Source organism: Trichomycterus rosablanca, chromosome 2 (genome assembly GCF_030014385.1).
Source record: "Trichomycterus rosablanca isolate fTriRos1 chromosome 2, fTriRos1.hap1, whole genome shotgun sequence".
NCBI classification, from domain to species: Eukaryota; Metazoa; Chordata; class Actinopteri; order Siluriformes; family Trichomycteridae; genus Trichomycterus; species Trichomycterus rosablanca.
The window spans coordinates 15930076-15948231 of NC_085989.1; the positions used below are offsets into that span (position 1 = coordinate 15930076).

An 18156-nucleotide genomic window follows, 5' to 3' on the forward strand; every position below is an offset into this window, starting at 1 on the left:
TACACATGCAGACACAAACACACACATGCACACACATTAACACACACACACACATATGCACACATACAAACATAATCACAAACACAGACACAAACACACACACACATACAGTATATATGCACACATACAAACATACTCACAAACACAGACACAAACACACACACACATATACAGGTCCTTCTCAAAAAATTAGCATATTGTGATAAAGTTCATTATTTTCCATAATGTAATGATAAAAATTAAACTTTCATATATTTTAGATTCATTGCACACCAACTGAAATATTTCAGGTCTTTTATTGTTTTAATACTGATGATTTTGGCATACAGCTCATGAAAACCCAAAATTCCTATCTCAAAAAATTAGCATATTTCACCCGACCAATAAAAGAAAAGTGTTTTTAATACAAAAAAAGTCAACCTTCAAATAATTATGTTCAGTTATGCACTCAATACTTGGTCGGGAATCCTTTTGCAGAAATGACTGCTTCAATGCGGCGTGGCATGGAGGCAATCAGCCTGTGGCACTGCTGAGGTGTTATGGAGGCCCAGGATGCTTCGATAGCGGCCTTAAGCTCATCCAGAGTGTTGGGTCTTGTGTCTCTCAACTTTCTCTTCACAATATCCCACAGATTCTCTATGGGGTTCAGGTCAGGAGAGTTGGCAGGCCAATTGAGCACAGTAATACCATGGTCAGTAAACCATTCACCAGTGGTTTTGGCACTGTGAGCAGGTGCCAGGTCGTGCTGAAAAATGAAATCTTCATCTCCATAAAGCTTTTCAGCAGATGGAAGCATGAAGTGCTCCAAAATCTCCTGATAGCTAGCTGCATTGACCCTGCCCTTGATAAAACACAGTGGACCAACACCAGCAGCTGACATGGCACCCCAGACCATCACTGACTGTGGGTACTTGACACTGGACTTCAGGCATTTTGGCATTTCCTTCTCCCCAGTCTTCCTCCAGACTCTGGCACCTTGATTTCCGAATGACATGCAAAATTTGCTTTCATCCGAAAACAGTACTTTGGACCACTGAGCAACAGTCCAGTGCTGCTGTTTCTGGTTCAAAAGTGGCTTGACCTGGGGAATGCGGCACCTGTAGCCCATTTCCTGCACACGCCTGTGCACGGTGGCTCTGGATGTTTCTACTCCAGACTCAGTCCACTGCTTCCGCAGGTCCCCCAAGGTCTGGAATCGGCCCTTCTCCACAATCTTCCTCAGGGTCCGGTCACCTCTTCTCGTTGTGCAGCGTTTTCTGCCACACTTTTTCCTTCCCACAGACTTCCCACTGAGGTGCCTTGATACAGCACTCTGGGAACAGCCTATTCGTTCAGAAATTTCTTTCTGTGTCTTACCCTCTTGCTTGAGGGTGTCAATGATGGCCTTCTGGACAGCAGTCAGGTCGGCAGTCTTACCCATGATTGCAGTTTTGAGTAATGAACCAGGCTGGGAGTTTTTAAAAGCCTCAGGAATCTTTTGCAGGTGTTTAGAGTTAATTCGTTGATTCAGATGATTAGGTTAATAGCTCGTTTAGAGAACCTTTTCATGATATGCTAATTTTTTGAGATAGGAATTTCGGGTTTTCATGAGCTGTATGCCAAAATCATCAGTATTAAAACAATAAAAGACCTGAAATATTTCAGTTGGTGTGCAATGAATCTAAAATATATGAAAGTTAAATTTTTATCATTACATTATGGAAAATAATGAACTTTATCACAATATGCTAATTTTTTTAGAAGGACCTGTATATATGCACACATACAAACATACTCACAAACACAGAGACACAAACACACACACACATATATATGCACACATACAAACATACTCACAAACAGAGACACAAACACACACACACATATGCACACATACAAACATACTCACAAACACAGACACCAACACACACACATATATATATATGCACACATACAAACATACTCACAAACACAGAGACACAAACACACACACACACACATATATATGTACACATACAAACATACTCACAAACACAGAGACACAAACACACACACACATATATATGCACACATACAAACATACTCACAAACACAGACACAAACACACACACACACATATATATATGCACACATACAAACATACTCACAAACACAGACACCAACACACACACATATATATATATGCACACATACAAACATACTCACAAACAGAGACACAAACACACACACACATATGCACATACAGACACATATAAACACACACACACACACAAACATACACAGACACATATACACATGCACACACACAGACACACATGCACACAGACAGACACAAACACACACGCACACACACACAAACATACTCACAAACACACACACATATTAACACACACACACACACACATATATATATATATATATATATATATATATATATATATATATATATGCACACACACAAACATACTCACAAGCACAGAGACACATGAACACACACACACACACACACACACACACACACACACATCACTCAGATTTAAGTTCCTTTATTTATCCTTCCTTGATCCGTCTCTGCTGATCTGGAGGGTGTGTAAATATTGACCAGACTGACTGTGAGCTCACTGTGAATAGTTAAGAGAAATGAGAAACACTCCGTGGACTGCGTCTCTGGATACCATTACACTGGAACAGGGTGACTAAGAATGAGGTCAGAGTCAAACCTGTACACAGAGGGTCATTTATGCCAGAGGAAAAAAAAACAGTCCAAACAACAGTAAAGTATGAATGGTGATTTGATCGAATGACCAAGAATAACTTACACCAGTGAACATACAGAACATTCACCACACATAGAGGATAATTAATTAAATATTTAGAAATACACTGGAACAGCTTTTGAGTGGAAATACGATAGAATGAGCTATGTGTGTGCACAAGAAGTATACGATTACTGCTACTGTTAATGTGCACATAATTTTTATGAACTTTCTGATTTAATGCTGATTTATAAAGAGATCCTAGGCGCTTTGGTGACACAGCGGTAAATGATGCTAGCCCACTAATGCTGAAATCCAGGATTTAAATACGCAGTGGTGCTGTTGTCCAGCTGGGCATCTGCATACATACATAAGTGTTCAGAGCCCTCGATTTTGGCACAATTCATCATGTTGTAGATTTGATTTTGATTTGATGTGAATGTAATTTTGACCTCAAAATCTACACTTAAGGACAACTTAAAGTTTTTTAAATATTGCGGTGTTGTTTTGGCTGTATGCTTTGGGTCATTGTCCTGTTGTCCCCTGTCTTGGTGGAACTTTTCTTCAGGGAAAGCATATTACTGCCACCACCATATATAACCATAGGGATTATATTTACCAGGTGATAAGCAGTGTCTGCTTTTTGCCAGACATTGTGCTAGCTTAAGTCACATGATTTTTACCTAACAATGGCTTTCCCCTTGCCTCTTAGCCATAAAGGCCTAATTTACAGAGCCTTGAATAGATGGTTGTTTGTCCAATACCCAACTCCAGAAAGACAGTTCCTTGATCACTGTGGTTTGGCTTTTCCTCTGACAGTACAGTATAAATTGTTACCCTTATAGACCCTGGTGTGTGCCTTTTCATACTATGTCTAACAGTTGGACGAGTTCTAAACACATCTCAATGATAATAATCTTTTATATCTATTCATTTTTATCTTTTTTTATCTATCCATTATCTCCACATCATGTATTTTATAGGGTCTGATGTAACACATCTTAAATATTGTGTAGAAATTTAAATAACATAAATAAATCATAAAATCCTAAAATGCTGGCATGTAAAACTATAACACACCCCTCTAAAGATAACCAATAATCACCAGTAGCAGCTTAATCATTGTATAAAAAATGTTATTGATACTGCAGGGTCACTGGTGTCTCCTCACTATTCTTGCCCTTTCAACACCTCAGAATGACCCCACTGACCAAACAACCTTTATCCCATGCCAAGCAAACCTGGTTTATCATTTAAAAGCTGATAAATGAGTCAGTGACATGCATTCCTACCCTGTGTCTAATTTCAGTACCTTCCTTTACAACTGACTACTAACCTCTTCAAGTAAACTTATTTTCTAGCACACTGATTCATTTTGCATGACGTCCAAAAATCTCATTTATTAATTAGATAAAATAAAAATAAAAAGGGGGGCTTTAAAAAGTGCACTAAAAGTGGTGCATAGAAATTAATAAATGAAAGCTTTATTTTTTTATTTCATTTTCATCAACCACTTTTCCTGGTCAAAGTGGATTCAGTTCCACTGGGAAACACAAAGAGCAAGGCAGGAATACCCCAGACAAGACGCGCGCCCAGTGTTCCCGGTGGAACCATGACAAAGATAAAGCTGTCGATTAAAATGAAAAAAAAAATGACAAATTAAAAAATAAATTAGCCGCTCAGGTGGCGCAGCAGTAAAAACACACGCTGAACACCAGAGCTGGGATCTCGAATACATTTTATCGAGTCTCGGCTCTGCCTGCCGGCTGGGCTGAGCAGCCACATGAACAATGATTGGCCTGTCGTTCAGATAGGGGTGGGATATTAAGCCGGATAAGGACTTTCTTGTAACTAATGCAATTACGACCTCTGCTGGCTGATTGATGGTGCCTGCACAGAGACGGGAAAAGAGTGCTGTCAGGGTGTGTCTCTCCGTACACAGTGCTGATCCACATTGCACTCGTCAAAGTGTAGGTGACAAAATGCATACAACTGCTGCCCACGTGTCGGAAGGGGGCGTGGGTTAGCTTCGTTCTCCTCAATCAGAGTGGGGATCGGCATTGATGGAGAGGAAGCATGACATAATTGGGCAACTGGATGTGCTAAAAAGGGAGAAAATGCATAAACAAAAATATATAACAGTAAAATAATAAACCAAACATTGATGTCTTGCTGCTGAAGCCGTTAGTGTGATGTTTTGCTCTCGGCCTTTAAGAATTTTCCAGCCCCAACCTTGTAACTGCTCTATTTATTGAGCAGTACGGACAGATCCAGCCTATTAATATGCCAGTCCTATTATGCAGACAATTAAGTGCCGAATCTTCAGAGACCTCAGACGTCTCAGCCAGAAAAGCAAAAAGTGCAAAGCCCTCCTGCCTAACCATGTGCACAGAACAGAACACGTTACTTTCTATATGGGGAATGCAGTCACTGCTGATTCTAAGACTTTCCAGAACTGTTAATGATTGGCTGTTTTGAAAAAGTTTGCAGGGGCAAATATTTAAACTGAGGCATTATCTATTTACTGCTCCCCATTTTAAAGGCATTTTTGCCTGCAGATAAAATAATAATTATGTGAAATTAAAGTGATTTGTGAGGAAAGCTAAAGGAGGAGAAAGGAGGGGGAACAATGAACCGGCTGAACTCTGTCCATGGGGCAATAAAAATGAGGTACCTTTTAACAAAGCATTTCCCGTTGCCTCATTTTTCTGCTTCTCTTGCTGATAGGCACACATAAAACGTCCCTGCAGGGGGGAGTATGTCAAGAATGCAGGGAAAATGAGCTGATTCGTTAAAAAAATGCTGGTTCTTTTATTAGCCTATAATTATCAGTTAAGATAGGATGACAAATTGTGCAAACAAATAAAAACCAACAGTTTAGCAAGAGGTCGTCAAACAGATGAGTATGACCTGAATGAAACGTCTGAATCTGTGTACTGTTTAATTCTACCACAGCAAAAAAGATAAGTCTATATTTTTCAAGTCTCCCACATTTTGTGGTCTCTTGCCACACTCCCAAGGTAAACTCAAGTCTAGATCAGACATTACCAGAATTATCTTACTTTAAACTCATTTGTACAACCCCAAATCGGAAAAAGTAGGGACAGTATGAAAAATGCAAATAATAAATGCAGTGTTTCTTACATTTAATTTGATTTTATTTCATTGTAGACGGTATGAACCCAAGATATTTCATGTTTTGTCTGGTCAACTTTATTAAAAAGAAATTGGAGCTGGAGCAATTTAGGGCTAGTAATAAGGTAAAAAAAAAAAACAAACAAACAAAAAAACTAATAACAGTGTAATTTCGAACACGGAATGTCAACCAGTGATTGTAATCAAAAACCATATCCACAAAACTGAACTGAACACTGTGATCTCTAGGGATGTAATGATGCACCACAAGACAGTTAAGAATCGATGCAAATATGCCACGACTCATATCGATTGAGATGTAAAATGAATCGATATTCAGTTTAAACAGCAGAGTGCACTGGCGCTATCCACCTCGCCTGGTTGACGTCACTGCACAGAGTTACCGGGTTCTGGATTTTCCAGCCAAATTGGGCTTCATGAAAAATGCGGGTGGTGATTTCTGCCTGACCTGGCAACCCTGTCACTACACTGTTTTAGTAAAATGGCAACAGCAGGTGAGGATTCGGAATCTGAGGATGCCCCCTCCTCTTATCAGAAGTGTGGCAGCATTTTGAATTCCTCAAGACGATAATGGACAAAACTAAAACACCGTGCAAATATAGCAAAGAGGGTACTGAACTACATAAATATGAAAATGTAGATATGCTAATATTTCTTAAAAAAACATGTAAATTCCAAGCTTGAAAGGAGCACAGGCAAAGCCTTAGTTTATTTATGTGAGGATACTTATTTATGTGAGGAAAAAATTGTATTGTGAACCCAGTGAATCGCATCGCATCGCGGGTAGAGTGTATTGTTACATCCCTAGTGATCTCCGATACCTCAGACAGCACTGCATCAGGAACTATCATTCGTCAATAGCTGATATAACCACATGGGTGAGGGATTACTTTGGCATACCTTGTCAGGCACTACAATGTGAAGTTACATGCACAAATGTCACATAAAACTTTACTGTGCAAAAAAGAAGCCTTATGTTAACCATGTCTAGAAGTAGCAAGTGTTCTGGTTTCGGAGGCACCTGACTGTCTGACTTGTCTCCAATAGAGAACATGTGAAGAATATTGAAACACAAATGCAACATGACAACCCCTGATGTGTTTGCAGAAAGAATGGGACAAAACAACACCTGAAACACTTCATCACTTAGTGTCCAAGGTGCCAAAACATATTGTAAATGTTGTGATAAGGAATGGCAACATTGGTAAATGCTTGCCATCCAAACTTTTATTGGAATGTGTTGCAGGTCTAAAATGCAGGGATGGAGGTATACTATATTGCCAAAAGTATTCGCTCGTCTGCCTTCACACGCATATGAACTTGAGTGACTCCCATTCTTAATCCATAGGGTTTAATATGATGTCGAACCACCCTTTGCAGTTATAACAGCTTCAACTCTTCTGGGAGGGATCCCACAAGGTTTAGGAGTGTGTTTATGGGAATTTCTGACCATTCTTCCTGAAGCGCATTTGTGAGGTCAGACACTGATGTTGGCCTGGCTCACAGTCTCCGCTCTAATTCATCCCAAAGGTGTTCTATCGGGTTGAGGTCAGGACTCTGTGCAGGCCAGTCAAGCTCTTCCACACCAAACTCACTCATCCATGTCTTTATGAACCTTGCTTTGTGCACTGGTGCGCAGTCATGTTGGAACAGGAAGGGGCCATCCCCAAACTGTTCCCACAAAGTTGGGAGCATGAACTCCCGCTCTAGAGTCCAGCTTTACACCACTGCATCCGGCGCTTTGCATTGCGCTTGATGATGTAAGGCTTGGATGCAGCTGCTCGGCCATGGAAACCCATTCCATGAAGCTCTCTACACACTGTTCTCAATCTAATCTGAAGGCCACATGAAGTTTGGAGGTCTGTAGCGACCTCTGCACACTATGCGCCTCAGCATCTGCTGATCATTTTACGTGGCTGAGTTGCTGTCGTTCCCAATCGCTTCCACTTTGTTATAATACCACTGACAGTTCACTGTGGAATATTTAGTAGCGAGGAACACTGCATTTTTGTTTGCATTTTCCATACTGTTCATTTGGGGCTGTAGAAACTCAATGGCAAAGCAAAGCTGTCAAAAAGTGATTAAAATTCTGGCCCCAATGCCCTAGCGTGGCTACTCTAGCTATTCCAGCTATTCTATTATTGGTCAGTAATCTTTATCTTTATGGCTGATAACTCTACACATAAGAGGTCTGCTTGTGCCCTCAACTTGACACAACATAAAGAAAAGAACCAGACTACGCATACACTGATAGCACTCAGCTTTTGAACTGCTACATGATTCACAATTTGACTTACTAGAGGTCTGGGAATTGTGGACATTGAGGGCAGTAACCAGAGTTAACCAGTTACGCGGCAAATACATGAGAAAAGATATGCTGACAAGATTGTGTATGCTGCAGCACACCTTGGTTATACAGGCAGGGCATTTAAGTTTTTCTAAATGGAACTCCCAATTTGTTTTAGTCATACAGAGTCAATCAGGGAAATATTAACAACAGAGAAAGGAAGAAATATGCTGGGTTTCTAGCATATAATGCTGTTACAAAAAATTTGAAAAAAATAAACACATTTAAATAAGTTGGGACAGAGGCATATTTGTTCCATCACATTTCCTATTAATAAGACTTTTTAATTATTTAGGAACTGAGGAGCAAGTGGAATTTTTCTCCATTCGCGGTCGCCATTGTCTGATTCTCCTCTAGGCACATCTAGGCATTCCTATGAGCGGACCCAACACAGGAGTCCACATTGGATCAAAGTGGCGTCAGCAGATGGAGTGGCTGTTCTTATTCTCTCTGCCCTTTTTTGCCACTGCTGGTTCCCTCTATTGTATCTCTATTCAAGAACTTGGGTTAACACATGCAGGTGGATTGAGTAGCTGGCACAAAGGTGACAATCAGTTCTCATTATGTCTCTATCCCTATCCCCGTGGGCAGCGTCCTGTGACCACTGATGAAGGTCTAGAAGATGACCACCTCAAACAGCAGCAATAGATGAGCGATCGTCTCTGACTTTACATCTACAAGGTGGACCAACTAGCAGCAAACTCCAGCAGCGCTGCTGTGTCTGATCCACTCATACCAGCACAATACACACTAACACACCACCACCATGTCATTGTCACTGCAGTGCTAAGAATGATCCACCACCCAAATAATACCTGCTCTGTGGGGGTCCTGTGGTGGTCCTAACCCCTAAAGAACAGGGTGAAAGCAGGCTAAAAAAGATATATAGAGAAACAGATAGACTACAGTCAGTAATTGTAAAACTACGAAGTGCCTCTATATGATAAGTGGGGCTGATAAAATGGACAGTGAGTGTAGAAACAAGGAGGTGGTTTTAATGTTATGGCTGATCATCCTGATACATACTTGATATAAATCTTAATGATCCACAAAGCCCTTAGCAGGCATAACCTATGAACAACGTATTAAAGATTAAAGGCATTCAGAAACACAATAGTGCCTGAGGGGGGGATTATTATCGCATGCTTATTGTGTGCTACAGGAACTCTGACATGGAGATAGATTCAGCAGGAAATCCTTATTTCGACTTCACCTTCCTTAAAGCCGCACCTGCGTAAAACTTCTTGGATTAACTTTGGACTGAGAGACATTCGCATAAACAACGCATTTATGGCTACGACACACCCTCTTACCTCATGCGAGCTATGTCTGGTAAACTGCAAGCCTCAGTGGAAAACAGCAAATAAGTGCACCCTCTCTGCAATGGCAGACCGTGATTTTATTTAGTGGTTGTCAAAACACCACATGCAGCAAAAATAGCAATTTACATTTGGAAAACAGGCTTAGCACACAAAGAAAAATGCAGTAAAATTTATAGCCAGAGACGGGGAGTATTTTAAATACCAGAATGAATGATCACAGATTAACACTTAGGTGTAACTTGCAGTGGTCGCTCAAAGATCAGGGTACTGGACTAGTGGTCAGAAAGTCCAGGTTTAGGCCGCATCATTGGTAAGTTGCCACGGTTGGGCCCCTGAGCAAAACCCTTAACCCCTTAATTGTTTGAACTGCATAATTTGCAATTGTAAGTCGCTTTGGATAAAAGCATCTGCTTTATGTCAAAGGTCTAAATGTGATCAGCTGTGTACAATAGTTGTGTGTGTTTGCTAGTAATAATATTTATGCATCTTTATGAACTTCTAATACAGGGGTGGGCAAACTTTTCGGCTCAAGGGCCACACTGGGTTTTAAAAATGGACAGACGGGCCGGGTGGGTGCAGGGGTGGGGGTTTGGAACTAATATAAATTCACATTCAAACCTTTATTTTCATGATTAAAGGGTGAATATTTTGAATATAAATGAAACCCATTATGTGCACGTTTACACATGCGTGAATGTGATTTTTTTAATGTATTTTTATCTTTGTTTCTACTAGGTGTATCGCCGTCTAAAAAAAACAATTCAGCGTTTAAAGCAGCACTTTTGACATAAGTTGATGGTTTATGTGTGACGTTTTAAACCAGCTAAGTGGTTAGATCATGCTGGCCTGATGGGTGACTCCAGAGGGGTAAGTGGGCTCAGTTCGATGGCAAATGTGTCGAATGAATATTTGTACGTAGACCAGATAGACTCAGCTTTAGCAAAGTTTGGTAGTGGTCATCTAGTGGAATCAATTGAAACGCAGGATATTGCAGGAAAAAGGTGAAATTAATGCGGTTTTAGGACAGTTTTGAAAATACTCAGCGGGCCGGACTAAACTAGCCCACCACTGTTCTAATAGAACTACTGCATCCTAATCAGAGCAATACTAAAGCCTGCATGGGAGAGGTCTTTAAACCTTGTCCCTCGTCTTATTTTTAACAAAAAGTAATTACTCTGCACACCTTATTAGTTAAATTGCTTTGGTCATTTTGTGCATAGTCTGTGTTGAAAAATAAATAGTCTGGACACTACTATTCTACACTGATGAGCCCAAACATTACAACCACCTGCCTAATGGCATGCTGAGACATCTAGAGGCATCCTGTGGTATCTGGTACCAGGACATTACCAACAGGTCCTTTAACAACTGTATGTTGTGAGGTGGATCATCGTACAATGTACCCTGGTGCCATCTGTTCTGCAGTTAAATGATGCACCAATGCCCAACCATCAATATGATTTTAGAAAAAACTGCCCCAGAGTGTACTGCCCCAGAGGGTGGTAGGGCAACTCTGTATTAATGAACATTAAAACCACCTCCTTGTTTCTACACTCACTGTCCAATTTATCAGCTCCACTTACCATATAGAAGCACTTTGTAGTTCTAAAATTACTGACTGTAGTCCATCTGTTTCTCTGCATACTGTGTTACCCCTCTTTCATGCTGTTCTTTAATGGTCAGGACTCCCACACGACCACTACAGAGTAGGTATTATTTGGGTGATGGATCATTCTCAGCACTGCAGTGACACTGACATGGTGGTGGTGTGTTAGTGTGTGAGTGGATCAGACACAGCAGCGCTGATGGAGTTTTTAAACACCTCACTGTCACTGCTGGACTGAGAATAGTCCACCAACCAAAAAAATCCAGCCAACAGCGCCCTGTGGGCTGTGTCCTGTGACCATTGATGAAGGCCTAGAAGATGACCAACTCAAACAGCAGCAATTGATGAGCGAACGTTTATGACTTTACATCTACAAGGTGGACCAACTAGGTAGGAGTGGACAGTCACCACCATGTCATTGTCACTGCAGTGCTGAGAATGATCCACCACCTAAATAATACCTACTCTGTAGTGGTCCTGTGGGGGTCCTGACCATTGAAGATCAGGGTGAAAGCAGGCTAAAAAAATATGTAGAAAAACAGATGGACTACAGTCAGTAATCATAGAACTACAAAGTGCTTCTATATGGTAAGTGGAGCAGATAAGATGGACAGTCAGTGTAGAAACAAGGAGGTGGTTTTGATGTTATGGCTGATCGGTGTGCAAATGAAGTTCTAGCAGGTTCTCAGTCAGACAGATTTAGCTTTCCTTGCAAACAGATGGATGCCCACAAATAAGCATTCTCTTCCCATTTGTTGGACTTTTTGTGGGTTTTTGTCAGACAGACTGCATCTGAGAGCAGAAAAAGAGAGCTAAACATAACATGTGTGGACCTGTGGGAAGGCAAGACACTCCCAGCTTGCTGCTGCCATTCGAGTCTGAAAGTGGCTTTGGCCGGATGCAGAGCCTGCTTCGATTTCATCTCAATTAGGACCATAAAACGACGAACAGAGCAGCATGAATACTGAAACGTGTTTAGTGCTGAGTCAATATCCAGCTGTTGAGGTTAGAGTAATATCCCATTAAAAAATCCACACTTTTTAACTTATATCAAGGGTGGTCAACCATTCAAGACAGGGCTAATGTAACTAACATGAAGGAAAAGTTTTACAACCACCAACTTTAGCATTCTTCAAAACTGCATGTAACATTATAAATAACTCCTGTAATTAAAGGCAAATGGCAGAACAGCCAAAGCCCTTGTGAGTCAGAAGCTTTTCAGCATTTAACGTGCAATTAAAGTGAATGTAGAAATGCACACTATTTGATCAAAAGTATGTAGACACCAGCCTGTGGGCTTCTGACATCCACTTACAGAAATGTTGTCAACTGGTTATAACAGGTTCCACTCTTCTGGAAGGGCTTTACACATGATTCTGGAGTGTGCCTGTGGGGATTTGAGCCTAGTCAAAAGCACATCTGTGATGGTTTTGAGGTCAGGGCCTAAACTGTTGCCAAAAAGTTTGATAAAAACAATTGTTTCTATATAACAAATGCTTTTTCTTTTTGCGCAGTATTTCACCGTGAAACCAGACTCACTGCAACCCTGAGCAGCATAAAGAGGTTAATAACAATGTTTTAACTACACCTGTAAAAGTGGGTGTGGCATAAACACCTGAGCAATTTATTAGGAAGAGTGTCCACATACTTTTTGCCATCCAGTGTGTCATAATCACTTCATCATCCTCATCATTGTATTATCTTATTGGCTCTGTCTGTGCTACAATGCATGACTTAAAAGCCTAAATAGTCTCTTACCATACAGGGCATCCCGTCTGCTGCCAGCGCACTACTTTGTGGCACCTGGTACACGTCCTGGCTGGGTGGTACCTGATAAATTCCCTGTGCCTGGCATCCTGGCATGGGCTGGTACATGCCCAGGGGTGTGTGGGGACTGTGCTGCTGGTGTGCCAGACTCGGTGAAGGAGATGATGAGAGTTTGGACAGTGCTTGATTTTCAAACATGGGCCCGATGAGAAGCTTGAGGCGGTTGCCCGGCGCGATTCCCTGGCGCCCATGCAGGGAGCAGAGCCACCATCCCTCGAGGCCACCCGTGTTCTGTTCGATCACTGTCAGGATGTCGCCTTTGCGAAACGCCAGCTCCTCTGGAGACTCGGGCATGTTGTCGTACAGAGCCTTCGCCATCTGGTTCTGTTGAGCAAGAAGAAATATATAATCAGTATCTACATTATAATAAATAACAGTAGCCAAATGTCTCTTGTCAAATGTGTATACAAACTTTCCAGGACATGTAAAAACCTATTTTTTATTAATTAATTCCCTTGATTTTTTTTATTTAACAGACAAAAGTATAAAGAAAAGATTTCCAGTGTTGTTACTGATCAACATGCCTGCAACACACTCCAAAAAGTTGGAACAGAGGCATGTTTTGCACTGTGTTCCATCGACTACAGCTGCTTTGTAATATGCAGTTGCTATTTGTCTTTTTCTCTTCATAATGCACCATCAATTTTTAATAGGAGACAGATCTGGACTGCAGGCAGGCCAGTCAAGCACACACGCTCTGTGTCTATGAAGCCACACTGTTGTAGCGCGTACAGAATGAAGCCTGGCACTGTCTTGTTACAATAACCACTAACATCCCAAGAAAAGACGCCGCCTTGATAGCAAGTATCATGACAGTTGTTGATTTGTGCAGCTTTCACTGATTACAGTGTGGATGGTCCTTTTTGTCAAATGTAATATCCTATTTTTCAGAAAACAAGCTGAAACATGGACTTATTGGACCCCAGAACACAATTCCACTGTCTTTTAGTCAATCTGTAATAAGCTTAGGCCCAGAGAACACTGGTGTTTCTGCATAGAATTGATGTCTTGATGTCGGTTTGGTTGCATTTCTAGTTGCAGTGGCAGACTGTGTTAAATGACAGCAGTTTTCTGAAGTACTCCAGAGCCTAAGTGGCTATATTTGTCATAGTAGCATGTCGTCAGAGGGCTCAAAGATCACACACATTCAGTTGTGTTTTCAGTTCTTACCCTACCTGAGATTTCTCCAGATTCCCTGAATCTTTTCATAATATAATGTAAGGTATATTTTTTCATTCAGTTTTTTTAACTGAATGACATCTTTCATGAGGTTTGGGACACAGTGGTAAGCCACAACCCATCATTTCTTGTACAGCCTTTTGTGGATTATGATTCCCTCAACTGTTGTCAAATTACCTGCTTATTGTGGAATGTTTCAGACCACTGTATCTTTAATATTCTATTATGTTAATATATTAACTTCTCACTCTTACTTTGAGAAAGTTTGTTACCTTGTTTCCATTATTTTGGTCACTATTTTTTACCCCTTTTGTTTGTGGCATTGTCTTTTAGCCATAGTATTGATTTTACCTTGGTTCTGCATTCTGCAAATGCTTTTATATCTTGCAAAATCACTTTCAATTCTTTCAAGAGTGGGACTCCACTTGGTGCTTGAAGGGCCTGGCAAAACCCGTCCCATTACATATCCATAAAAAACCCATAAACTTGGGCTGCTCAGGTGGCGCAGCGGTAAAGTACGCTAGCTCACCAGAGTTGGGGTTTCAAATACATCGTATCGAATCTCAGCTCTGCCTTTCCTACTAGGCTCGGCGGCTGCATGAACAACGATTGGGATTAGAGGGTAAGAAATTCGGTGCGACTGCGGCCCCTGCTGGCTGACTGATGGCGCCTGCACAGGGTTGAGGAATAATGCTGATGGGGGTGTGGCCCTCCGTACACAGTGCCCGTCAAGTGTATGAACTCGACTCGTGCAGGTGAAAAATGCACTATCTGTACTGACTGTGCGTACCAGAGGGGGCGTATGTCAGTTGAGAGGCGTCCTCAGTCAGCGGTGAAGGGTCTCAGTATAGAGGACGCATTCAGGGTAAATGGACACGACTAGACTGGGGGATAAAAATTGGGGGAAAAAGAGGGGAAAAAATATAAATAAATTTAAAAAAAAACATAAACTTTATAATCTTCATTGTGTTGGTCTGCATTTATTTTATGCCTCTTAAGAGTTGAGACATCTTAGAGTAAAGCCCCCTCCCTGTATTCTAAAATCCTTTTGCCATTGATGCAACAGTCTTATCTATTCAATTAGCACATTGTCACTGACCGGAAGCTTCTGCTGGCATTGTCTCTTGTCAACTGTCTCTATGGTCAACTTTCCTCACAGCTTTAGAAGAAAACTGTTCCCATGTGAAACTCCCAGTTGAGGCGACATAATTATCTCAGATCGGATGTGTGGTCGTATGCCTATTGTCTACTTCTCTTTTCCTTGGTGTGAGAAGTACTATGAGCTTGACCATGATCTCAGAGGTTAATGCCAACCAATAAGAATGTCTGTCTTGTTTGCATAGCTTAATGAGCCCAGATAGTCATGCTCAAATGCCCTGAGATCCTGATATGAAAGGGAAGCTGAACGTTCATTGCTGTTGGTGCCAAGATGAGGAACATCCTGAATAATTCAACCCATTCCGTGCTGCTGTAGCATCTGTATGCTGATTCATGAATATGTATCAGTACTGTAATGCTGTGTTAGGACAAATACAGGTGCAATCATTCATACAGCAGCTATTAACCCCAGAGTGTTTGATTTTTACAATGCATATACACCGATCAGCCATAACATTAAAACCACCTCCTTGTCCATTTTATCAGCTCCACTTACCATATAGAAGCACTTTGTAGTTCTACAATTACTGACTGTAGTCCATCTGTTTCTCTGCATGCTTGGTTAGCCCCCTTTCATGCTGTTCTTCAATGGTCAGGACCCCCACAGGACCACTACAGAGCAGATATAATTTAGGTGGTGGATCATTCTCAGCACTGCAGTGACACTGACATGGTGGTGGTGTGTTAGTGTGTGTTGTGCTGGATCAGACACAGCAATGCTGATGGAGTTTTCAAACACCTCACTGTCACTGCTGGACTGAGAATAGTCCACCAACCAAAGATATGCAGCCAACAGCGCCCCGTGTGCAGCTTCCTGTGACCACTGATGAAAATCTAGAAGATGACCAACTAAGATGAGCAATCGTCTCTGACTTTACATCTACAAGGTGGACCAACTAGGTAGGAGTGTCTAATAGAGTGGACAGTGAGTGGACACGGTATTTAAAAATTCCAGCAGCGATGCTGTGTCTGATCCACTCATACCAGCACAACACACACTAACACACCACCACCATGTCAGTGTCACTGCAGTGCTGAGAATGATCCACCACCTAAATAATATCTACTCTGTGGTGGTCCTGTGGGGGTCCTGACCATTGAAGAACAGGGTGAAAGGGGGCTAACAAAGCATGTAGAGAAACAGATGGACTACAGTCAGTAATTGTAGAACTACAAAGTGCTCCTATATGGTAAGTGGAGCTGATAAAATGGATAGTGAGTGTAGAAACAAGGAGGTGGTCATAATGTTATGGCTGATCAGTGTACATCTATGTTAAGTGAGCAGACACCTCCAAATGACCAATGTAACAAAGTCTAGATGCTTATTTTATTACAATAATTGTTTACATTTAAGGTACTTGAGTGGACGGTGGTAAAACACACTAGCCGATTTCTGTTAAGAGCTCTGGACCTCAATTCTCAGCTCTGCTATCGGCTGACCGGCCTGAGAGGGTTGAGCCAAAGGGATTCCTTATTACTGCTGCAACTGCGACTTCTGCTGGCTGGTTAATAGCACCAACATAACAGGGAATAATAGAGATCAGTGTGTGACTCTCCATACAAAATACTGATCCCTGTGTAAACCTTATGTGCATTGGGCAAGTGAAAAGAAGCATTTAGCTACTACACACGTGTATTAGGTACAGTCTTTCTCTGCCAGAATAGGGGTCTGCAGGGGTCAACTGCCCAGAATTGCCATATTGATGCATTTCTAGACTGCTAGACTTCACAGAGACGAAACATTGAAACCAATCCTAAAACACAGGTCCCTGAAGTAGTGTGCCATCATCACTACCAGCTGCCGCACCATGGCACCCATATGTCAATTCGGTACTTTTCATTTATCTTATTTAAAAAAGATAATTTACTTACTGGCGTGCTTTGGTGGTGGTGGAGGTGGTGGGTGAGAAACAGGACTACTTAAAGAAAACCAACACAGACACATGCAGGAGACTAACCGAAGGCTGGGGCCAAACCTACCACCTTTAACACTGTAAAACTGTTAAACACAGTAAAAAAAATCTTTACAACCTCTATATCAGGAGAACTGGTATAGTACGCTAGCCCAATTAGCATAGAAATAAACAAATAATATGTAAGTTCATCACTTCGCTGGAAGCTGGAACATTTAGCCATTGCGTGCGTTGCGGGTTAAGACGGCCGGAGCGTTATTAGAGAGCAGAAAATGACACAATCAGAATGATGTTGGATCATATATATATATATATATATATATATATATATATATATATATATATATATATATATATATATAAAATTGTCACACGTAACTAATGTTGCTGACTTTTGCTGTCCACAAGTCATTTTTTGCGAGTCACGAGTCGAGTCCGAGTCATTTGAAACGAGTCCGAGTCGAGTCTGAAGTCTTACGTGCGACCCCATCTCTGCCTCCAGTAAGATCCGGATTTGTCGATGGAAGCCCTACGATAGATTAGAGTCCTGTCTGTGTGTCTGTGGTGAGGACACTAAAAGAAGCAGCCAGCACGACCCTAACCAGTATCAAGTGGTAGTAAAAACAAAATGAACATCTTCATCCTACTTAATGGAATCTTGGTTTCAAGTGTCATGTTAGCTAACTGTTATTTGCCCCAGTCTCCCTGATCTATCATCTTTCCTACCACTTTTACAAGCCTTGCAAAAATAGAACATTGTTTTAAAGCTGAATAGAAGAGATGCCAGTAAGAATGTTACCAGAGTAAAAGAAGTATACACATGATATATGATGCTGATCCCAGCATAGACTGCAATGCTAACATTAGAAAGCATAGAAACCAACTACAAGACCACAATGCTACAAGAACCACT

The 18156-nt window shown here is 41.3% G+C and overlaps 1 protein-coding gene across 1 annotated transcript in view; it reads right to left on the reverse strand.

Moving 5' to 3' along the window:
- nedd9 (neural precursor cell expressed, developmentally down-regulated 9) overlaps positions 1-18156 on the reverse strand; it is a 62292-nt gene that overhangs the window by 19289 nt on the left and 24847 nt on the right. Inside the window, exon 2 of the mRNA XM_063011952.1 lies at positions 12925-13317. Within this exon, the coding sequence (XP_062868022.1) occupies positions 12925-13317 (393 nt within the window). The remainder of the gene's footprint in view (positions 1-12924; positions 13318-18156) is intronic.